Source organism: Dendrobium catenatum, unplaced genomic scaffold, assembly GCF_001605985.2.
Source record: "Dendrobium catenatum unplaced genomic scaffold, ASM160598v2 fragScaff_scaffold_1381, whole genome shotgun sequence".
NCBI lineage: Eukaryota > Viridiplantae > Streptophyta > Magnoliopsida > Asparagales > Orchidaceae > Dendrobium > Dendrobium catenatum.
The window spans coordinates 250257-269892 of NW_021319843.1; the positions used below are offsets into that span (position 1 = coordinate 250257).

At 33.9% G+C, this 19636-nt stretch overlaps 1 protein-coding gene across 1 annotated transcript; it reads right to left on the bottom strand.

Annotated features, from left to right (window-relative positions):
• Positions 1 to 6661: 6661 nt before the first annotated feature.
• Positions 6662 to 19265, bottom strand: LOC110098910 (tetraspanin-10). Its single transcript, XM_020825862.2, has 11 exons — positions 19035 to 19265; positions 18433 to 18545; positions 18279 to 18333; positions 18132 to 18187; positions 17197 to 17244; positions 15152 to 15200; positions 14755 to 14838; positions 14608 to 14675; positions 8051 to 8176; positions 7890 to 7965; positions 6662 to 7003 (listed from the first exon to the last, which is right to left on the bottom strand). The coding sequence occupies exons 1-11, from the start codon at positions 19086 to 19088 to the stop codon at positions 6926 to 6928; spliced, it is 807 nt and encodes a 268-aa protein (XP_020681521.1). The 5' UTR covers positions 19089 to 19265; the 3' UTR covers positions 6662 to 6925.
• Positions 19266 to 19636: the final 371 nt, after the last annotated feature.

Consider the following 19636-nt stretch of genomic DNA (forward strand, 5'->3'; position numbering starts at 1 on the left):
TATAAAAAATTAGTAATCATACCCTCATGAGGGCCATTTAATAAATCTCAATTATTTAATATATCCAATTAAATATATTCCATTTGAGCCTTCTCTAAATCATTAAATTTCAGCGGATTTACATATATATCATAAAATTATTATATATTTACATATTTAACATCTAATATTAGTTTTTAAATCACATTAAATTATATGGATAAAACATATAATTCACTTTAAAAAATATAATGAAGTGACATCTTTGACGGGGTTTTCAAATTAGCGTGTTATATAAATAAATATAAAAAAATTAGGTATCATATATATAAATATATAAAAAATTAATGGAATGTAGCCTAAATAGGAAGGACCCCTCTTCCTCTTCTTCTTGAAATTTAGGGGAAATTGCAAATGGAGCAATAGGAGAGAAATTAGTACTTTAATCAAGACAGCAACCACACTCATGAGGGCCAATAACTCTTAATGGTAGCTTTGTGGAATAAACATTTTTATAGATATATTTTCATACATATCATTAAATTTTGATATATTTACATATCTAAAACATAAATTTTTATATTTATTTTTATAACACTCAAATATTTAAAATACATAAAAATTATAACTGATATTAACTTATCCAAATTGATATATATATAGAGGGTATTCAATATTACTCGAGAATTATTTTTTAGCTCAAATTAATGTTAATGAGCCATATATGACTCGAATCAAGTTAGATCGAATCATGCTGTCATATATGACTCAATTCGAAATCAAGTTGTTATATTTTCTTCCTATTTTTTTACAGTAGATTTCAAGTACAACTTTTTTTGAAAATAGCAAAAAAAAAATGCCAAAAACTATCTCAAATAAAATCTATGATTTCATTTGGAACGGCTTTTTCACTGATTTTTAAAACAGTCTTCTAGTACAACAGTTTTTATTTTACAAAATTTTTGTATTAAAAAACTACTTTAAGAAGCAGTAAGAAACTCATCCCAAACGAAACCATAGTCTCAAATGAAGCCTAAGACCATGGCTTCCTTTTGGGACGCCTTTCTTATTCTAAAACAACATTTTAGTACAAAAATTTCTAATACAAAATTTTTTTGTACTAAAGAATAACTTCAAAAAACAGTAAGAAAGCTGTCTCAAATAAAACCTATAGCTACCGAACAAACATTAGCATCAAATAAATTTCTCAAAGATTCCCCTCTCAAAAGAGAAATTATTAGGTGCGGAGTCCGGATGCGTCCAAAGGCCAATCAGGACGCGCCACATCTCCCAATGCACAATACATTGGGTGATATGGCGCGTCCGGGTTGACCTTAGTGCATTGGCTGACGTGATGCGCCCGAATTGACCTCCAAACACTATTGAACACCTCACCTAATAACCTCTCAAAAAACAGCTCCGGCATCTCTTAACATACTCCTAGCATTTCCAGCGCAAAATAAAGTAGAACGGCTAAGAAAGGAAACCAAACTAGCCTACTCTTACTTCGTAAGCAATGATTCAGCCTTGTCAAGTCATTTCCATGGAAATGTATGGAAGTTAAACCAGGAAATATGGTAGAAAGTGCAGGTTATTGAAATGGCCACCATTTTCGCAGAAGTAATTAGATCAGAAAAGGAGCAAGCTTCAAGCAGAAAAGCAAATAGTCAAAGCGCTGCTCCACAGTAATAGCTCCAGTAAACACGTTTAGGGGGCAACAAAAATAGAGGCCTAGCTGATTGTTATCAATATGAGGTGGGATTTCAGGTCAGTTTAGCACTCAGGATTTGTTTTAAGTAGGATTTCGTAAGTCCGCTAAATTTGAATTTCGGAAATCCTGAAAACTGTTTGGTAACATTCATGATAAAACCCGTGTGATTGTTTGGCTATAAAACGGATTTAGCGAGCGAATTTTTCCTCTCGAGCCAACGGATTTCGTAAATCCGACAAAAAACAGGATTTCGGAAATCCGGCATTTAGCACGAAAAGGCAGAATTAGATTTGGTTTTGCATTTTTGTCCGTTTGGCTGGATTTCAAAATCCTGCTACCAAACAACCCCTCGGGGTAACATGTTTTTATAAGAATATGCAATTTATGTGTTCATTATATTGGATCAAAATTTGTCTATAAAGACCTGAATCTCACCAACAGAAATGATGAAGAACTAAGAGGAAAATAAGAAAGAAAATTAGATTAATTGAAAGTATGAGATTTGAGCAAAATAATTGAACATCCTTTTCTCAACCTCTGAGATCCTGTATTTATGAATTTGAGCCAAGGCACAATGCTACACGAAAGGCTATATGCAATACAAATAAGATCAAATAGTAAGGCATGAAAAATATTTGCTGAAAAATAAACTTAACTAGCACGAAACTATTTGATAACAAAAAGCACAAATACAGATACTGATTATAAGTAAAGGGCAAATTTAAGTGAAATCAACAACCAACTTTATTTTGGCTTGCTGAGTTCTGGCAAGTTGCTATGATTCATTGGCAAGTAACTTGGGCGACTTCGCTTAGCCTCTAGACCAAGTACTTGCAAGTTGCAACAAAATGGACCTTGGATGACATGAACTCGGCAGCAAGTTGAGCATAATCACCGATGATGAAATTAAGGGTTCGTTTGGGCCGGCTTTCTTGTTACTTCTTAAAGTAGCTTTTTAGTATATAAATTTAAATGATTGAACTAGAAAGCTGCTTTAAGAAACAACAAAAAAGCCGTCCCAAACGAACCCTAAGTCTCAATTGTTCTTTCAGCTCTCCCACAATTGCTTTAACCTTCAAGACTCAAAGGTTGTCCCCTTGAGACTAACTCACCCAAGTTCCACCTCTTTTAGAGTCGGTCTCAATTCACTAATCATGCATTCCCTAGCAAAATCATCTCCATCCAACCATGATGATGCAAGGGGAATAGAGGGTGATCATCGATGATGTGTTTCAACCATCAAAATAGCTAGTTGTGCCACCAAAGAGATTGTTATCGATATGGTATTCGTGGTTTAATCAATTCAATATGAATACAAAATTATTAACAATGCTATTAACTAATTATCGTGACAATTATATAGCTCATCTTAGTCTGTTGGTTGGAGTTTAGACTACCAACTAAGAAGTCTTGGGTTCGAGTCTTGTGTATGCGTTGTGCGTGTGTGAGTCTGCCTTAATTGACCTAAATGTTCCAAAAAAATTTATGATGACAATTGTTGTCAAATTTTTATAATAAACAATAGTTAAAATGAAATCTTTCGCTGGTTTTTATAAGCATAACTAACTAATTAGTAAAGTAATCATACTACTAATCAAACTGCTAATTAAATAAACAAATATTGTTAACTAATCCAGCAAAAGATGGATTTGTTAAATCTCCACAGACTTTCAATCAAATTGTGAAATCTCTAAATTCAGTCAAGATATTATAAATCCAGATGGCAATATCTAGTTATTTGATGACATTTAGTGATCAAAGGCTAATTAATCCTGAAATCCTTATTTGCAAACAGCTATTAATAATCTCACAAATAGTTAATGTTTTTATTTTATTTTCTGGTGCATGATAGCTGAACCTAGAACTTCTGCACACATTGCAAATAACATTAAACTAAATGAAATCTAAGAAGTTTCAAATGTAAGCACAAAACTGAACAAGTTCCACATAAATTGTAATCTAAGTGAAATAGGACTATCAAGCTTTTCAACAACATCCCCTTTATTTTCATACATTCGACTAGTTTTCACAGTATTGTGAAAACAAATTCCAAGGTTGCTAAGAGGTCAAATTTCTTCGAACTCTATCCTTATTCATTTAGGGCGTATCCAGCCGAAATCCAAATGACTGGAAGGTGTAATTGGTTTGCTCCATTAGAATGGCAAAAAAATCACTAATAGGTAGAGTGTGACCAGTGCGACGCCAATATTGATGTTGCACTGTTGATCTATACGATTTTTCTGTCTCAACCGGATTTGCCAAAGAAACGCGTAAAAGAGGATAAAGGCGGTTGCCTTCGCAGAAGCGCGCAAAAAGGAGTTTGATTGGAGATGATCACAGCATTTTTGAGTTTCAATGTATTTTTGAGTGAAAAATGGGATTTTCAGTTGGAGATAGCCCTTATACAAGGCCATGAATCCATCAATATTTGAAGCACTAGCTACTTTATTGTATTTTTTAAGAAAGTTGTAAGGTAGTACGCTCTTAATTATTCACTAAATTCAGCTATCAATACTTGCATGGGTTTTGGAAAAGGTTTTTTTTTTTTTTTTTGGACATTTAGGTCATTTAAGGCAAACTCATACACACAACACATGCATACACATAGACTCGAACCCTGAACCTCTTAGTTGGAAGCCTAAGCTCTCAACCAATAGGCCAAGAAGAGTTGTGTCTTTGGAAAAGGTTTATTAAACATGAATAAGATACCGTATATCTGAATAAATAGACAGGAATCTGTGTTAACAAATTTAGGAACATCTGGGAAATTATATTATGAAGGTGCACGGACTGAGAAGGATTTGTGGCATCAGAAACAAAAGATCTAATTTAAAATTTCATCCGCAGCACCACCCACCATAAAGATTAAAAATCTTCACATAAAAAGAAACAAGTTCCAATGACAAACACAGATAGATCTGGAATTCATTAACAAAGAAAAAAAAGAAGTCCCTGCTCTTACAGAAGGATCGGGAACGGGGAACCGTAAGAACAATGGAAATCGCGGAGATCCCACATCAGATCACATCAAACCAACGGCCGAGGGGAAGTGAAGCTCCCTACGGTAATTAATAAGAGGGCGGGGCCCATTCAGAAGCGAAATTGGTGGCGAAGCTTGGCTCGTCACTGCGATAATCAGAGGAGTGAACAAGAGGAAGATCCTTGGCTTCTTCCTCGATATCTTCATCGAGGTCGCTGGTCGACAGGTTGATGCATGAGAAGCGCTCGAGAGAGGCGAAGAAAGCGGAAGAGATGCTCGTGCCGACCCACGTCGCCATGCTTTCGAGCTTCTCGTAGGATGTGTCGCCACCGTTCTCCACAACAGGGTTAGAGCTCTCCATGGAGGTCCCCGCCGGAATCGAAATCGCCTCGAAGATCAGATAGAAAAAGATGCGGCGAAGACAGCAAAGCAAAGCGCCCAAAAACGTGAATGGCCAACGACGTTCAAAACGAAGGAGATTTACAACTACAAGGCAGAATTCTTTTTCCCCCCAAAAAAAGACAAAGAATTATTATATATTTATTTATATATTTCATGCTTAAAATTTTTTTATTATTTATAATACTACAATAATAATATCAAATATTTATCCACTATGTCGGGTCAGTTATATGAATTTTTTTCTACACTATGCTATGTTAAAAGTTTAATTTTTCATTTAAATCTAATAAATAAAGATCATTTCTCATATTTTCTAACCAAAATTTTTGGGGTCTATTTCTACCTTAACATAATCCAGATATAAAGAATCTACTCTCCTAATCAGGTCCTTGGAAGGCTGTCGTTTTATGTGGTCAAACCATCTAAGGCGACTGTCTTTAATCTTATCTTCTATTGAAGCTACTCTAATCTTTTTTTACGTATATGTTCATTTCATATGTTGTCATTAAGAGTAAAGCCACTCATCCACCTGAGCATCCTCATCACTGCAACACTCTAATATTATGCTTCTATTTTAATGACCAACATTCTGCACCATAAAGCATGACAGGTCTCACTACCATCTTATTGAATTTTTTCTTAAATTTGATAGAGAATTTTCTATCAAACAAACTAATATCATGATTATGCTAAATTGTAATGCGCGATACATAAATTAGATATGAACATAAAATACTTTATGATGTGGTTATTAAATTAGACATATAATTAAAAATAATGAATCATATAAAATATATTTAAATTATGGTTTATTATTTTCTGATAATAATGGCATGCATTATTTTTCATATCTACAAATATTATGAATAATAAATTATTAAATGAATGACGTGTATACATATATGATAAAAAGATGGCTCAATAAATAATTCATAATTAACCTGATGAGTTTGTTTTATGCGTTGTTGAAACAGCTTTCTTATTGTTTTCTAAGATAAATTTCAAGCATAGTAATTTTATTAAAAAGCTATCCCAAATAAAGCCTTACAAGATTAAGGCTTCGTTTGGGATGACTTTCTTAATGCTTCTTAAAGTAGCTTCTTACTAGGAAGCTGTTTTAAGAAGCATAGAGAAAGCCGTCCCAGACGAAGCTTAAGACTAAGGCTTCATTTGGGGTAGCTTTTTTATTGTTTCTTAAAGCAACTTTCTAGCACAAAAATTAAAATTTTTTTACTAGAAAACTACTTTAAAAAGCAGTAAAAAAGCCATCCCAAACGAAGACTTAGGTTTCGTTTAGAACAACTTTCCTCTTGCTTTCTAAAACAGCTTTCTAATACAAAAATTTTTGAATTTGAATTTATTGTACTAGAAAATCATTTTAAAAAGCAGTACGAAAGTTATCCCAAACGAAGCCTTAATTTGGAACAGCTTTTCTTACTACTTTCTAAAGAAACTTTTTAAAACAAAAATTGTTTGAACAAGAATTTTTTAACTAAAAAGTTGCTTTAAAAAATAGTAAAAAGAATGTCTCAAGCAAAGCCTAAAAGAGAATAGGCAAAGAGTTCTATATATTTTGTAAGAGGAAGACCTCATAAAAAAAATCTTTCTTCCTGAAATACCTCTTAATTCATCTAAACTAACAGCTATTAGTAGCAATATGGTTTACATAAAAAATTCTTGGGAGCAATGTGAGCTGCTACCTTAAAAAACAAAGCTCTCAAACAGCCACAGAAATCATAGGCAGCCCATTGAAAAGGATCAATGATACATATTTTATATATCCACCTGACCTTTCTTTTCAAGTTCAAAAACTTCATTAAGAACAGGCATTCTGCAAGTTCCTCCTCTGGGATTCATCTTCTTCCTTCTTTTAAAGAATTACTACTGGCAGCATTTCTCCTCGCACAGCAAGCTACTAAGTACACGGCCGACTGAACGACAAAGATCAGATCAGAAAATTAGACACTGTAGTTATTATGCAAGGAGCTAAAAAATTAGGGTTTAGGATTTTTAATAACTTAATATTACTGGAAGTGAGAATGATCTTGGTAGATAGTAGAAGAGAGCAAGAATGAGTATGGAAGATTGATTAAGTATAGAAAAAGTTAGAACGACAAATTGAGTATAATACATGTTTAAGGCCTCATTAGGGACGGATTTTTTAGGGCATCTCTAACCGAAAATCTCATTTTCACTCCAAAATGCAGTGAAACTAAAAATGCCATGAATCATCTCCAATCAAACTCCATTCTGCGGGCTTCTGCAAAGGTAACAGTCTTTCTCCTCCTTGGTGCTTTTCTTCGGCAAATCTGGTTGAGACAGAAAAATGGCGTTGGTGAAGAGTGCAATGCCAATATTGGCGTCGCACTGTTCACCCGCAAGCAAATAGTGAAAAATTTGGTGTTCAGTTGGAGCGACCGAACGACGTCATAGGCATGTTTGGCGTTCGGTTGAAGATGCTCTTACGGCTTCTTAAAGCAGTTTTTTAGTACAAAAATTTTAATTTTAAGAAAACCTAAAACTGTCCAAGGAGTCCTCAATTAGTGCCCAAAATTGTCCAATAGCCAATTTGTTTTCTTTACATTAATTCTATATCTACTTTTATAGATAGCTACAACTGTCCTGAATGAACCCTAATAATATATTTGAAACCGCATGGTAATCCTTTAGAAGTGTTTAATAAACTCTCATTTCAGCTAAGAAATGCAGCATTTGAACAAGCAAAACATGCAAGTGCCAAATCACCGCACAGACAAGAAACAAGCTAAGAATGGTAGATTTGAAACAAGTTTTCGATCAGGAAATAAGTACTCTTACCAAAATGACAAACAAAATCACATTGAAGATTGCAACCACTCTCCATTCTGTTTTCATGCGCTGCGCAACACCAGCCCTATAATGAAAGCAAGAAAAAGTTCGAATTACAGTGCAAGAAGAAAAAGAAGAAGGCTTAAAAATAGATCAGGTGGAAAACTTGCTTGCAAGAATCACAATCATAGCACTTCACATTACGAGCATTCCTGTAAAGCTTGCAATCTTTGCTGGTGCTTGTGGGATGATAGCTCAAATCATAGTATGAAGCATTTATTGCAGGGTACCCACACCTGACCAAATGGCAACAGAGGCAGGAGGAAGGATAAAAGAGTTGTTACTAGCAACTTAACAATTCTTTGCACAGAAAATCATGTTCTAATTGAGAGTATTTTCATTGAAAAGCATGATCTGATATTGTTTCTAAAACATATAAAAGATTTCATTTTAAAATGATTCATTCAATGAGGAAATTTAAAACAGAATGAATAAAGTGGACGCAAAAAACATGCATTAGATAATATATGGGTATGAAACAATGGTTTTGTATCTCGATATTCCATAGGCAAGGGGCCTAATGATTAATTACTTTTTACCTTTTTTTTTTTAGCATTCATCAAGTTGGAGTTGGAGAGGCTTGCGTGAGGTTATTTGGTTGTGATCAGACCGGCGGGAGGAAGGGATTGTGTGAGGCTAGGAGTCGATTGCCTTGTTATGAGTTTGAGGGGTTGAAGGTTGCGGGATTGAAACTCGATCGGGCAAGAGGGGGCCGGTCGTGAGGAGGCTCGTGTTTGGATCTTGAGTGATATTCGGCTATAAGCTGTGAGGGAGGAAGGTCAGCAGGCACAGAGTTCAGTCACAGGAGGCAGAAGCGTTCGAACGAGGCGAGGGAGATCGGCCTAGGTGCGGGAGTTGGTCGGCCTGGTTTAGCAGGTGGAGATGGGACGCTGGAGGGAAGCTTCGAACAGGGAAGAGAAGAGAATGGGAGCTTCGGGGTGTGTTCAAGAAAAATCGCGGGCTTCACTTCGACTTCGTTTTATTAACATGAATGGGGGCGCGATCAAGAGCAGGATTTGCGCATGGCCTGCTCTGAAACAGTGCCAAATTGCTGGACAACAGCGGCGGGATTTGCACAGGAGACAGGGAATGGAGCAAACATTTGAGACAGGGATGCTCATCAAGATAATGATCCATATGCTAGAAGTACAGAGGGATACGCTCAACACAATAGGTGGTGGCGCTATCAATTGGGTATCTTGATTATAAAAGTTAGTGGCCTTATTTACTACAAAAGCATCATATGTGGTAGTTATTGAGGTTGGTAAATAAATGATTTGGCTAAAAATTCCAAAAAGAGTTACAAACTAATAGAAATTAAAATATTACTTTATTGGACTGTTGGAAGACATATACTATTAAAAAAATAAACAAGACTATTAAACTTAATAATATGCTTACAAAGACAGAAACCGCCAAGAAATCAAGGCTTTACAAAGCTTGGTTTAACCTCCATGGATGACTCAGAGAAGGTGCTGCACAAAAGTTAATTCCCACAAATCAACAAGTCAAAAATTGGTCTCCAAGTGGGATAGTGATAATTGTTTTGGCCCAATTTTTATTTAACTAGATAAGAATAGATTCAAAATATGGGTTCTTATGAATGAACACAGATTTATTGTCTTAGAGAATTATGGATTCATAATTTTGTTATATTATTTGTAATTTTAGTTTAGTTAATCAAAATTAAAATAGAATAATATTTTCAAATACCAACTAATTTTAACACTGCCGTTGCCAGGTCCCAAGTCCTGGATGAGAAAAGTGGAGGGTTGCGTTAGGTAGTCGACAGCCAGCGTAAAACTTGTTGAATAATCATGACATGAATCTTTTAAAAAATTATGTTAATGCTAGGGCGTCCCCTGGAAGCGACGTGTTGTATGGCCTAAATACAGTGACAAGTGTGCAAGGGCCGCTGCACCGGCGCCCGGATGCAGTATTAAATAGGCAAGGGTTCCCACATCAAGGACGGATGCGGACAAATAAGCTAGTCTATGAAACTAAAATTAGGATATGAACTTAGAATATAGGCTCCCTTACATGAAAATTAATGGAATTAATAAATATTATGATTCATAGGAAGATTAATATTCTGTGCATTCAGGAAACTAAATGGGTTGGAGAGAAAGCTAAGGAGATTAATAGTTTAGGATATAAGTTATGGTATTCGGGTAGGAGTCGTACTAGAAATGGTGTATGTGTGATTATAAATAAGAGTTTGAAGAATAATGTTAAAAAATTAACAGAATTGGAGATATAATTATAACTTTAAAGATTGTTGTTGATGCTAAGATTGTTAATATTATAAGTGCTTATGCACCTCAAGTAGGTTTGGATATAAGTTCAAAATTAAAATTTTGGAATAACTTAAAAGAATTAATACAAAATATACCTCTTGAAGAAAGAGTTTTTATTGGAGGAGATTTAAATGGACATGTTGGTAGAGAGGTAGATAATTATAAAAGCATCCATGGTAGTTATGTGTTTGGAACGATAAATGAATGTGGTAAGACTATATTAGATTTTTCTTTATCTTATAATTTCTTAATAGCTGATACCTTATTTAAGAAAAGAGATGAGCATCTTATCACTTATAAAAATGGATATTATAAAACGCAGATCGATTATTTTCTTATAAGAAAATTAGATCGTTTAGATTGCAAAAATTGTAAAGTTATTCCGAGTGAAAATTTATGTACCCAACATCGATTATTAGTTTTGGACTTTAAGATAAATGGGCAAAAAATAACCAATAAAATAAAACGATTTTCTAAAATTAGATGGAGGCATTTAAAGAATATTAATACAAATATTTTTTAGAGTAAGATTTTAAATCTTAAGATTCTATCTGTGCATGAGGATACCAATATTATGTATGAAAAAATGACTTGTGATATTAAGAATATTGCAAAAGATGTGTTTGGAGTTTCAAAGGGAAAAGCTCCTAATAGTAAAAATAGTTGGTGGTGAAATCCAAATGTGCAAGAAAAGATAAAAAATAAGAAGATTTGTTATAAAAATTAGTTTAAATATAAAAATTCTGAAAATTGGAAAAGCTATAAAGAGGCTTGTAAGAAATCTAAGAAAGCTATTTATGATGTAAAGAGTTTAGCTTTTAATGATTTATATAATAGATTAGATACTAAGGAGGGAGAAAGATATATGTATAAGTTAGCCAAACAAAGAGATAAGAGTAGTAAGGATTTAGTTCAAGTGAAGTGTATTAAGGATGAAGATCAAAAAATACTTTTCTTAGAAAATGATATTCAACAAAGATGGATCAGGTATTTTGCTAAACTTTTTAATGAAGAATGTGAAAATATGATTGACTTTAGTGACCTTATCACCTTAAATGAAAATAATGATTTTTTATTTTTATCGGCATATAAGTAAAATCGAAGTTAGAGAGGCTTTAAAGAAAATGAAGTGTGGAAAAGCTGTTGGACCTGATGATATTCCAATTGAGATGTTGAAATGCTTAGGAGATGAAGGAATTTCTTGGCTTAATAAACTTTTTAATACTATTTTGAAGACTAAAAAGATGCCAGATCAGTGGAGAATGAGAGTGTTGATTCATATTTTTAAGAATAAAGGTGATGCACAGGAGTGTGCGAATTACAGAGGAATTAAGTTAATGTGTCATACTTTAAAACTATGGGAGCTAGTTATGGAGCATAGGTTGAGGCATGATACTAATGTTTCTCAAAATCAATTTGGATTCATGCCGGGTAGGTCTACCATGGAAGCCATACATTTATTGAGAGGTTTGATGGATAAATATAGAGAGAATAAGGAGGATCTACATATGATATTTATTGATTTAGAGAAAACATATGATAAAGTTCCAAGAGAAGTGCTATGGAGAGTTCTTGAAAAGAAAGGAGTTAATAATGCTTATATTCAAATCATTAAAGATATGTATGTAGGAGATATTACTTATGTTCAAACACAAGGTGGTTTGACCAAGTATTTTCCTATTTTAGTTTGATTACATCAAGGATCAGCCATAAGTCCATATCTTTTTGCTTTAGTCATGGATGTTCTCACTAGACATTTGCAAGAGGATATACCTTGGTGCATGCTTTTTGTTGATGATATTCTTCTTGTTGATAAGACTAGAGAGGGAGTTGAAGGTAAACTTAAATTATGGAGGTCAACTTTAGAGTCTAAAAGTTTTCACTTGAGTAGATCTAAAACTGAATATATGGAGTGTAATTCTAGTGGAAATAGACCTAGTGAGGGGATTGTGACTTTGGGCGATCAAGTCATTAATAAGAGTACACGTTTTAGATATCTTGGATCTATTGTTCAGAGTGATGGTAAAATTGATGGGAATATTATCAGCAGAATTCAAGTTGGATGGTTGAAGTGCAGGAATGCATCGGGCTTATTGTGCAATAGAAAAGTCCCACTCAAACTTAAGGGAAAATTCTATAAAATGGTGGTGAGACCTGCAATGCTTTATGGTGCCGAATGTTGGCCATTAAAAGAAAAGCATAATACTAAGTTATGTGTTGCAGAGATGAGGATGCTTAGGTGGATGAGTGGCTTGACCCTTAGAGATAGGATACGAAATGAGCATACACGTGAAAAGGTTGGAGTAGCTTCAGTGGAAGATAAGATTAGAGAAAGTCGTCTTAGATGGTTTGGACACATTAAACGGAGACCTTCCAATGACCCGGTTAGGAAAGTTGAGGTATTAGATTTGGTTTATATTAAAAAAGGTAGAGGTAGACCTAAAAAGACTTGGTTAGAAAATCTTTATTAGATTTAGATGAGAATTTGACTTTTAACCGGACACAATGGCGAAAAGGATTCATGTAGCCGACTCCACGTAGTGGGACAAAAGGCTTGATGTTGTTGTTATTGTACCAACTAATTTCCTTATAAAAAATGGGAGAGAAAGGATCAAAGGTGTGGTTTTCTTCTGAGAGCGAGCCGATAGTTAGAATAAGAATTAATGAGCTTGGATGGCTATTTATAGTAAAAGCAAACATTAAAATGGAAAGAAGTGTACTTTAAGGGAATAAAGAAAGAAGGGAAGAGAACAAAAAAAAATGAAAATAAAGCGTGTGGAAAAAGAGAAACGTGCTCTTGGCTCTTTGATTTATAGCCATGGTGAATTGGTTTGAATTAGTGCAAGCACTGTGGTGACAGTGCAAGTATGATGGTGCTACAAATAAGTATAGAAGCGCTTGAGGTAAATTTTATAGCGCCACAAAAATATCTTGTTGTCACAATCAAGAAATACAACTCAAGATATTGACATCTCCACCTTCATGTATCTTATTTTGCTATTTGATCCTATATTATGCTTCCATAACGTAAATGACAATGTAAGAAAACCTACTGTACTCTTCCCTAAACATATTTATGTGTGATCGTGGTTGTACGTGAGTCAATCTCACTCAACATAATTTTTTGTCCTACTATTTTGAAGCTCTTTTTTCCTTGCAGTTTTTATTTTCATAGTCATCTTTTCTTTTACACCTACTTTTCCTTGGCATTTAGATGAAGGGCCATACTTTGTTTCTTTGAGACCGTTTGCACCACTTTCAAAGGAGATAGCATGGGTTTACTTTTCAAATCTATTCTTTGTTTCTAGAAACAATAGTAAGCATTGGCGCTTTGTTTTTTGTACATCAGACAAACCACATAAATGTGGTTGTAAGGTATCATCACAGCTCATACTCTGAGGAATATTTTTTTCCTTTGTGAGAAATAATTGCATTTGAAGTGTTATCGGATGTATTTTGATTCTTATTTTAAAGTGTTCAAATTTAAGACTGTTAATAGACAAAGACGTTGGCATATTCAGCTAGGAGTTTCACAACATGTGAGGTAGAAGTGTGATTGCATTGTGTTAGACATCAGCATATGAGATTGGATCTAAAAATCAGATACAAAGTATGGGCTACAAATATGACAGGACAAAGAAGAAGAAGGTACAAACACGTTTCACAAAGCATAAATGACAAATAAATCCACATATGTCATAAAGCACTAGTTTACTTCTTTTATTTTATTTTTAGATTTGTTTTAGAAAAACGGTCCTATGTTGAACAGTTGGCCTACCCAAGTAGTATAAATACCTCTCATATTGTACCGAAAGAATTATGGAATGAATAAAATTCTGGTTTCCCCCTTTCTAGTCTCTATTCCCTTCCCTTCTTTTCACTAAGGAGTCTGCACCTACTCGAAAGGTGCTCAAGCCTTCTTAATGTAGAGCAAGAAGCATATCAAATTGTCATTTCAAATGGTACTATCATCTCAGTTTAAATATTGCTTACTTTATATTGCTTTTTTTTACATTGATCACATAATTATGATGGAAACGCAGTTGCATAAGTTGCATAATCTCTTAATCAATAGTTTCTCTATCACAATATTTTTGGTGATGAAATAAAGATATTTGGCTCTGTTCTTTGTGATAACTGATAACTGTTTGGATTTCAAGTTGTCTCAAAGACAAATCAAGCCATCTAAGCTAGATCAAACTAAATATAGCAATCCACAATTCAATTTCAACTCAAGTATTATGCATCGATCGAATTATGTGCCAATACTGGATCAGCTTCAAATGGATTTTTAACAGCTCTATCTAATCTAACAAGAAGTTAAGAAGGATTGACTTCTTTCCCTTGAATAGAAGAGCAAAGGCACATACTCTGAGGGTGGGCGACAACAACCTGCCTCAACCGGGGACAGCTCTGCTGACTTGTATGCCTTAAGGGTCTGGATTAGAGCAGAAAATGTTTAAGAAAAAAATCTTGATAAACCAGAAAATATGTAGGTAAGAAAATAAAGAATAGACCTTGTACTTGTTAGGCAAGTTATTACAGTCATCAGATTTCACAAGGCAGCTCTTCAAGCGGTCCCAATTTTTGGTATTGTTGAGCTTGAATGGGCATAGTGATGCATAAAAGCAGATGTTGAATTTGTACATTAGAGTATAACAAGAAGAAAATTATTTCGATAGGATATCGTGAATCAAATTTTGTTAGGTTGGATTTTATAACTATTGAATTTGCTTTGAGATAAGTGCAATATAAAGTTGGATTGATTGACCATGTATTGCATTTATCTCAAAGCAGATCCAAGAGTTCAAAAATGTATTCCAATCAAATTTAAGTTGGAATATTCTAATCAAAATTTTCTTTTTTCTCCTAAAAAGAAGGAATGTAAAATTAGAAACAGTGCAAAGTCCTCACCTGCTTTAAGAACCAAGCGCTGTAATCTTGAAGATGATACTCTTTGAACCTGGAAAAAATAATTAAAATAAAATAACTACAAACAAAAATCCATACAGCATAGTAAAGAAAATATTCCTTTCCAAATATAATATGAGAAAGTAATGAAATGGCTCATGAAGTCAAATAAAAACCTTGACTAGTTGTGTCTCTACACAATCAACTAAATTACATTGCAGTTTGCACGTGAAAGACAAAATGGATGCACTAAAATGTTATAATGGCAGTAATAGCATGAATACGGCCAATAAAAAATCCACTAGATGATGCTTCAATAGAATGTCATCAGCTTAAAAGGAAATGTTATAGGCTCTCATTCTAGGTTGCAATCTAATTCATAAATTATAGAATCTTGGATATTTAGTGCATTCGACATAATTATTTTTTTCCACAATTATTTAGGTTTGATTAATGATATTCAATATATGTATTTAAGCATATTTAAGCTCGGGTTGTGTAAACTTTATGTTTCAAATATTGGAGTCTTTCAATGTTATTTTGCATAATAAATTATGATTCTTGTTTGTAGAATTTTTGAGTTGTTGTCCTCGTGAAATTATCAGTTGAGCATCGTACAGATTTGGAGCTTTAAGTTGGTCACGTAAAAGTAAGTAACTATTATTTATTATTGAATAAATGTGCCCTTCTTTGTTAGTGGTGTAATGTGCGCTATTTGTATTTATAAGAACTTTGGATCATTGATTAAATTGCCAGTCCTATTAGTATTGCAAAATTTAATGACTATTTGCAAACACTTTTAAAGATATTTTATGCTCATAATGAACTAGCAAGTTTCATAGATAAAATATTCTTGAATTATTACTGCACAAACTCCTGTATATCATTTTTTTTTAATTTATATTGTTATGCACATGCTCGTATTGAATGCAATAAATATCATATTTGTAAATTATCTCCTAATATGAAATAACCTTCGTTCTATTGAAATTGTAACACCTATTAAAAAATGTATATGAAAATTTGGAAAACTATATGCATGTGTGCAATGGAGTGTAGGCCATTAGAGCACTATTGGATATTGGCTAACCGGATGACAGACTCTCAAAGTGACGACTATATAAGAAATTATTGGATTTCCTTGAGTTGATGTTACCTTCCTGGTGCAAGGAATTTGACAAAACCGAATATAGTTATTTAAATATAAATGTATAGATATAATTAGACATGAGTTAAGAAATGAATGACAGGTGGGTCATATAGTGGTATGATGATATCTAGCTATATGTATATAAATCGGATTGACATTGCATTAGGTATAGGTCGGCATGCATAATTGTAATAACAATATACGAGAGCCGTTGTAGGGATCATGGCATGTGATAGTATTGCAATTATACATTGATTGTTGGCTGCCCCATTCTTTTGTTGTTTATGCTTTAATATACAAGGGTTACTTACTGAGTTTAATTTATCAAACTCACCCTTGGTTACTTTTGTTCATAGTAGTTCTTATCGGTGTGCTTAGTGGACCGTCATCACAAGGGCAGACCAATTAGAAGTAGAATATATTTGGTATTTTACAATTTGTGGCAGATTGTGGCAGATTGTAATGATTTGATGTACTATTTTGAATTCATAATAATAAAATGAAAGATCTGTTGCTCTTCCATTACCTACTATGATATATTATTTTGTATTGCTTGTTTATACACTTTACTTCTTATGAGTATAAAATAGGTCTTTCTTTCTATCCCTTCATCACGTCCCGTGTTGTCGGGATGTGCCGACTTTGGACACGAGGTGTGACAATAGAATGCCATTAATATCATTACTTGGAATATGAAATATCAATTAAAAATGTTGAAGACAATTGATACCAGACTGCTGAAATTATATTCAGAAATGGAATATGCTTCAAAAAGCTTTCGAATGCTGCAGATGATTCAGCATAACCTAAATCCTCAACATAACTAGCTTAATCTTAATTTCAGAATGCATTCGAGTCACTTAAATAATTGCATTTACAATAAGAACTGTAGATTTACTTTATTCCAGACACAGCATGCCCAGATCCACTGTTTGTTATGATAAACCTACAAAAAAGTAAGGTAAACATTTTAGGATTCTATTAGAAAGCATGGATGATTTGCCAGCTTGGACAAGATAATAACTTCAGAAAAAGAATAACAAAGTCATCACAATCTAAAACCACCACACAGACGAGCACTACCAAACAACTAATGGGGCCCATATCAAATGATTCATAAAGATCAATCAGATCTGAAATAATTAAAGCAAAATCATTAAAGAAAATCATATTAAATGAAGAAAAAATATCATCTAAGCGTAAAAAATAAAAATAAAATCAGCCTGAGATAAGAGATGAGAGGCAAGGTGACTTCTGATTTCAAATGAGGAATCTTTTTTTTTTTCCCTGCTCTTACTTTCCTCTCTTTGATTCTTCTTTTTTCTTTCCTCTCTTTACTCTAATCCTTGCTATCATAAGTTAAAGGAAGGAAGATTAAGGCATACCAATTAAAAGGAATTCTCAATAATAAACAAAAGGTCCAAATTCATAATAAAAAGAAAAAAGAAAACAAAAGGGGATAAAAATCAAGGAAGAACATATAGACACCCTTCCTTGCAAAACACCATTGAGAGAGAGAGAGAGAGAGAGAGAGAGATTAGCAATCAATGATAACGGATGCACGATAAAGTTAACCATACGCGATAAAGCATTTGCTCTTGAACAATTCGAAAAGATGATTAAACTAAATATCCGAGAGAAATTACATGGCCACAAGACAATATAGCAACCTTATCTAAATACCACATCAACTGAACCAACATATTCTATAGTAAAGGCATGGCCTCATACTGTTAGTACACATAAGGCATTCATAAATAAGTTCTCCCATAAGGAACTACATGACTGAAAAATAGTAAATTAACATCATTCAGGGTGCACAAGAAAACTTACGCCAGCACGGTGAAAACCAAAATTGCCACCAAAATCAAGAATATAATTGCCAAGTACTGAAATTCACCGTCAAGATCACCTTAAAGTCATATTTTTGAGAAGTTAATATTGGCAGTTATCATAAGGAACAAGGAATTGAAAGGATACCACCCACAGCAAAAGAGTAATATTCTTCAAAGCTCCAAGAAATCCAACCAAGGATCTGAAGAGTTGAGGAGCCACAGCCAGAGGAGGAGGATTAGAATCTAAAAAGTGAATGTGGAAATTGAATATGACACTTGTAACCTGAAATAAATCTTACATCAGGAGTATTAGAGCACCAAGACCAATTACAGGGAGTGTCAATGTTCTGTGACACTGATCATGGTGAGTGCTCATCCATATTCCAAAACAAATAACTCCTAATCCCAATATCTGCATGACAAATTTCCGGTCTTGACAAAACATAAGAGAAACAATAAAAAATCTTCTTTTATTACCTACTTCCCTGCCCTTTAAATTCACAGACACTCGAAAAACTGCAAGACAAAGAACACAAAATCCATTCCACTCTTCCAGCTTATTTCCCCACTTAATATTTTTTTCTCTTTTTAATCTTACGTAGCAGAAACAAAACCATTGCATAGACGAATGCGACGTTGAAACTGGGAGACGGGAATCAATTAAGTAGCCAATGCGACAAGAAGGAAACTATTAGGCCTCTCATCTACCCATAATATAAAAACGATTAGGGAAAACTTTCACATTCCATTTTTAGACTGCATTAAGATATTAGGGTTCCCTAAACTTGAGAGGAGAATAATGTGCACGAAAACCTAATCAAGAATCAATTTTGCAGGGTTTGCGGATTTTTTTTAAAGAATTGAACACTGAAAGAGTAATGTAGACTAAGCAAATGGTTACCATTGTGAGAAAATTGACCCATCGGATCACGAAGGTGCTCGTTCCTGTGCTCATCTGATCCAGAAGCTTCACTACGTCGGCGTTGATGTTTGTGCGAGAGAGAGAGAGAGAGAGAGAGAGAGAGAAGTGCCTGCTGAATCGTCGAGTGGGAGCTGCGAGAGTTTGAACTAGAGAAGAACCAGTAGCCGCTAAACCCAGAACTAGAGGTAACAGTACGGAAGAGGAGAGGATATATAGAAAATTACTTCCTACTTAGCCGATTCAATTTTATAAATGAGAAGCTAAGTCAAGCAAAATTTAATTATAGGTTGACTCAATTCAAAATTTGAGCAATTTTAATCTTTAATTTATTAAGTGATTTTAATAATAAAATCATTTTAAAAAATTTAAATTACCTTATATGATTGCAAGAGTTTAGAATCTTTCCTTGAAAATTTTAAGTTCATTAAATTTATTTTTTTAGCGGGATGCACTCATTGCACCCACAGTTGTGCATGGTGTAGAAATTTTAACAATATAAGGTCTTATCATAGGTTCTTAGACAATCATGTCATAAACAGAAATGGTGGTAGCCCCAACAACAGCGACAGAAATATGTAATC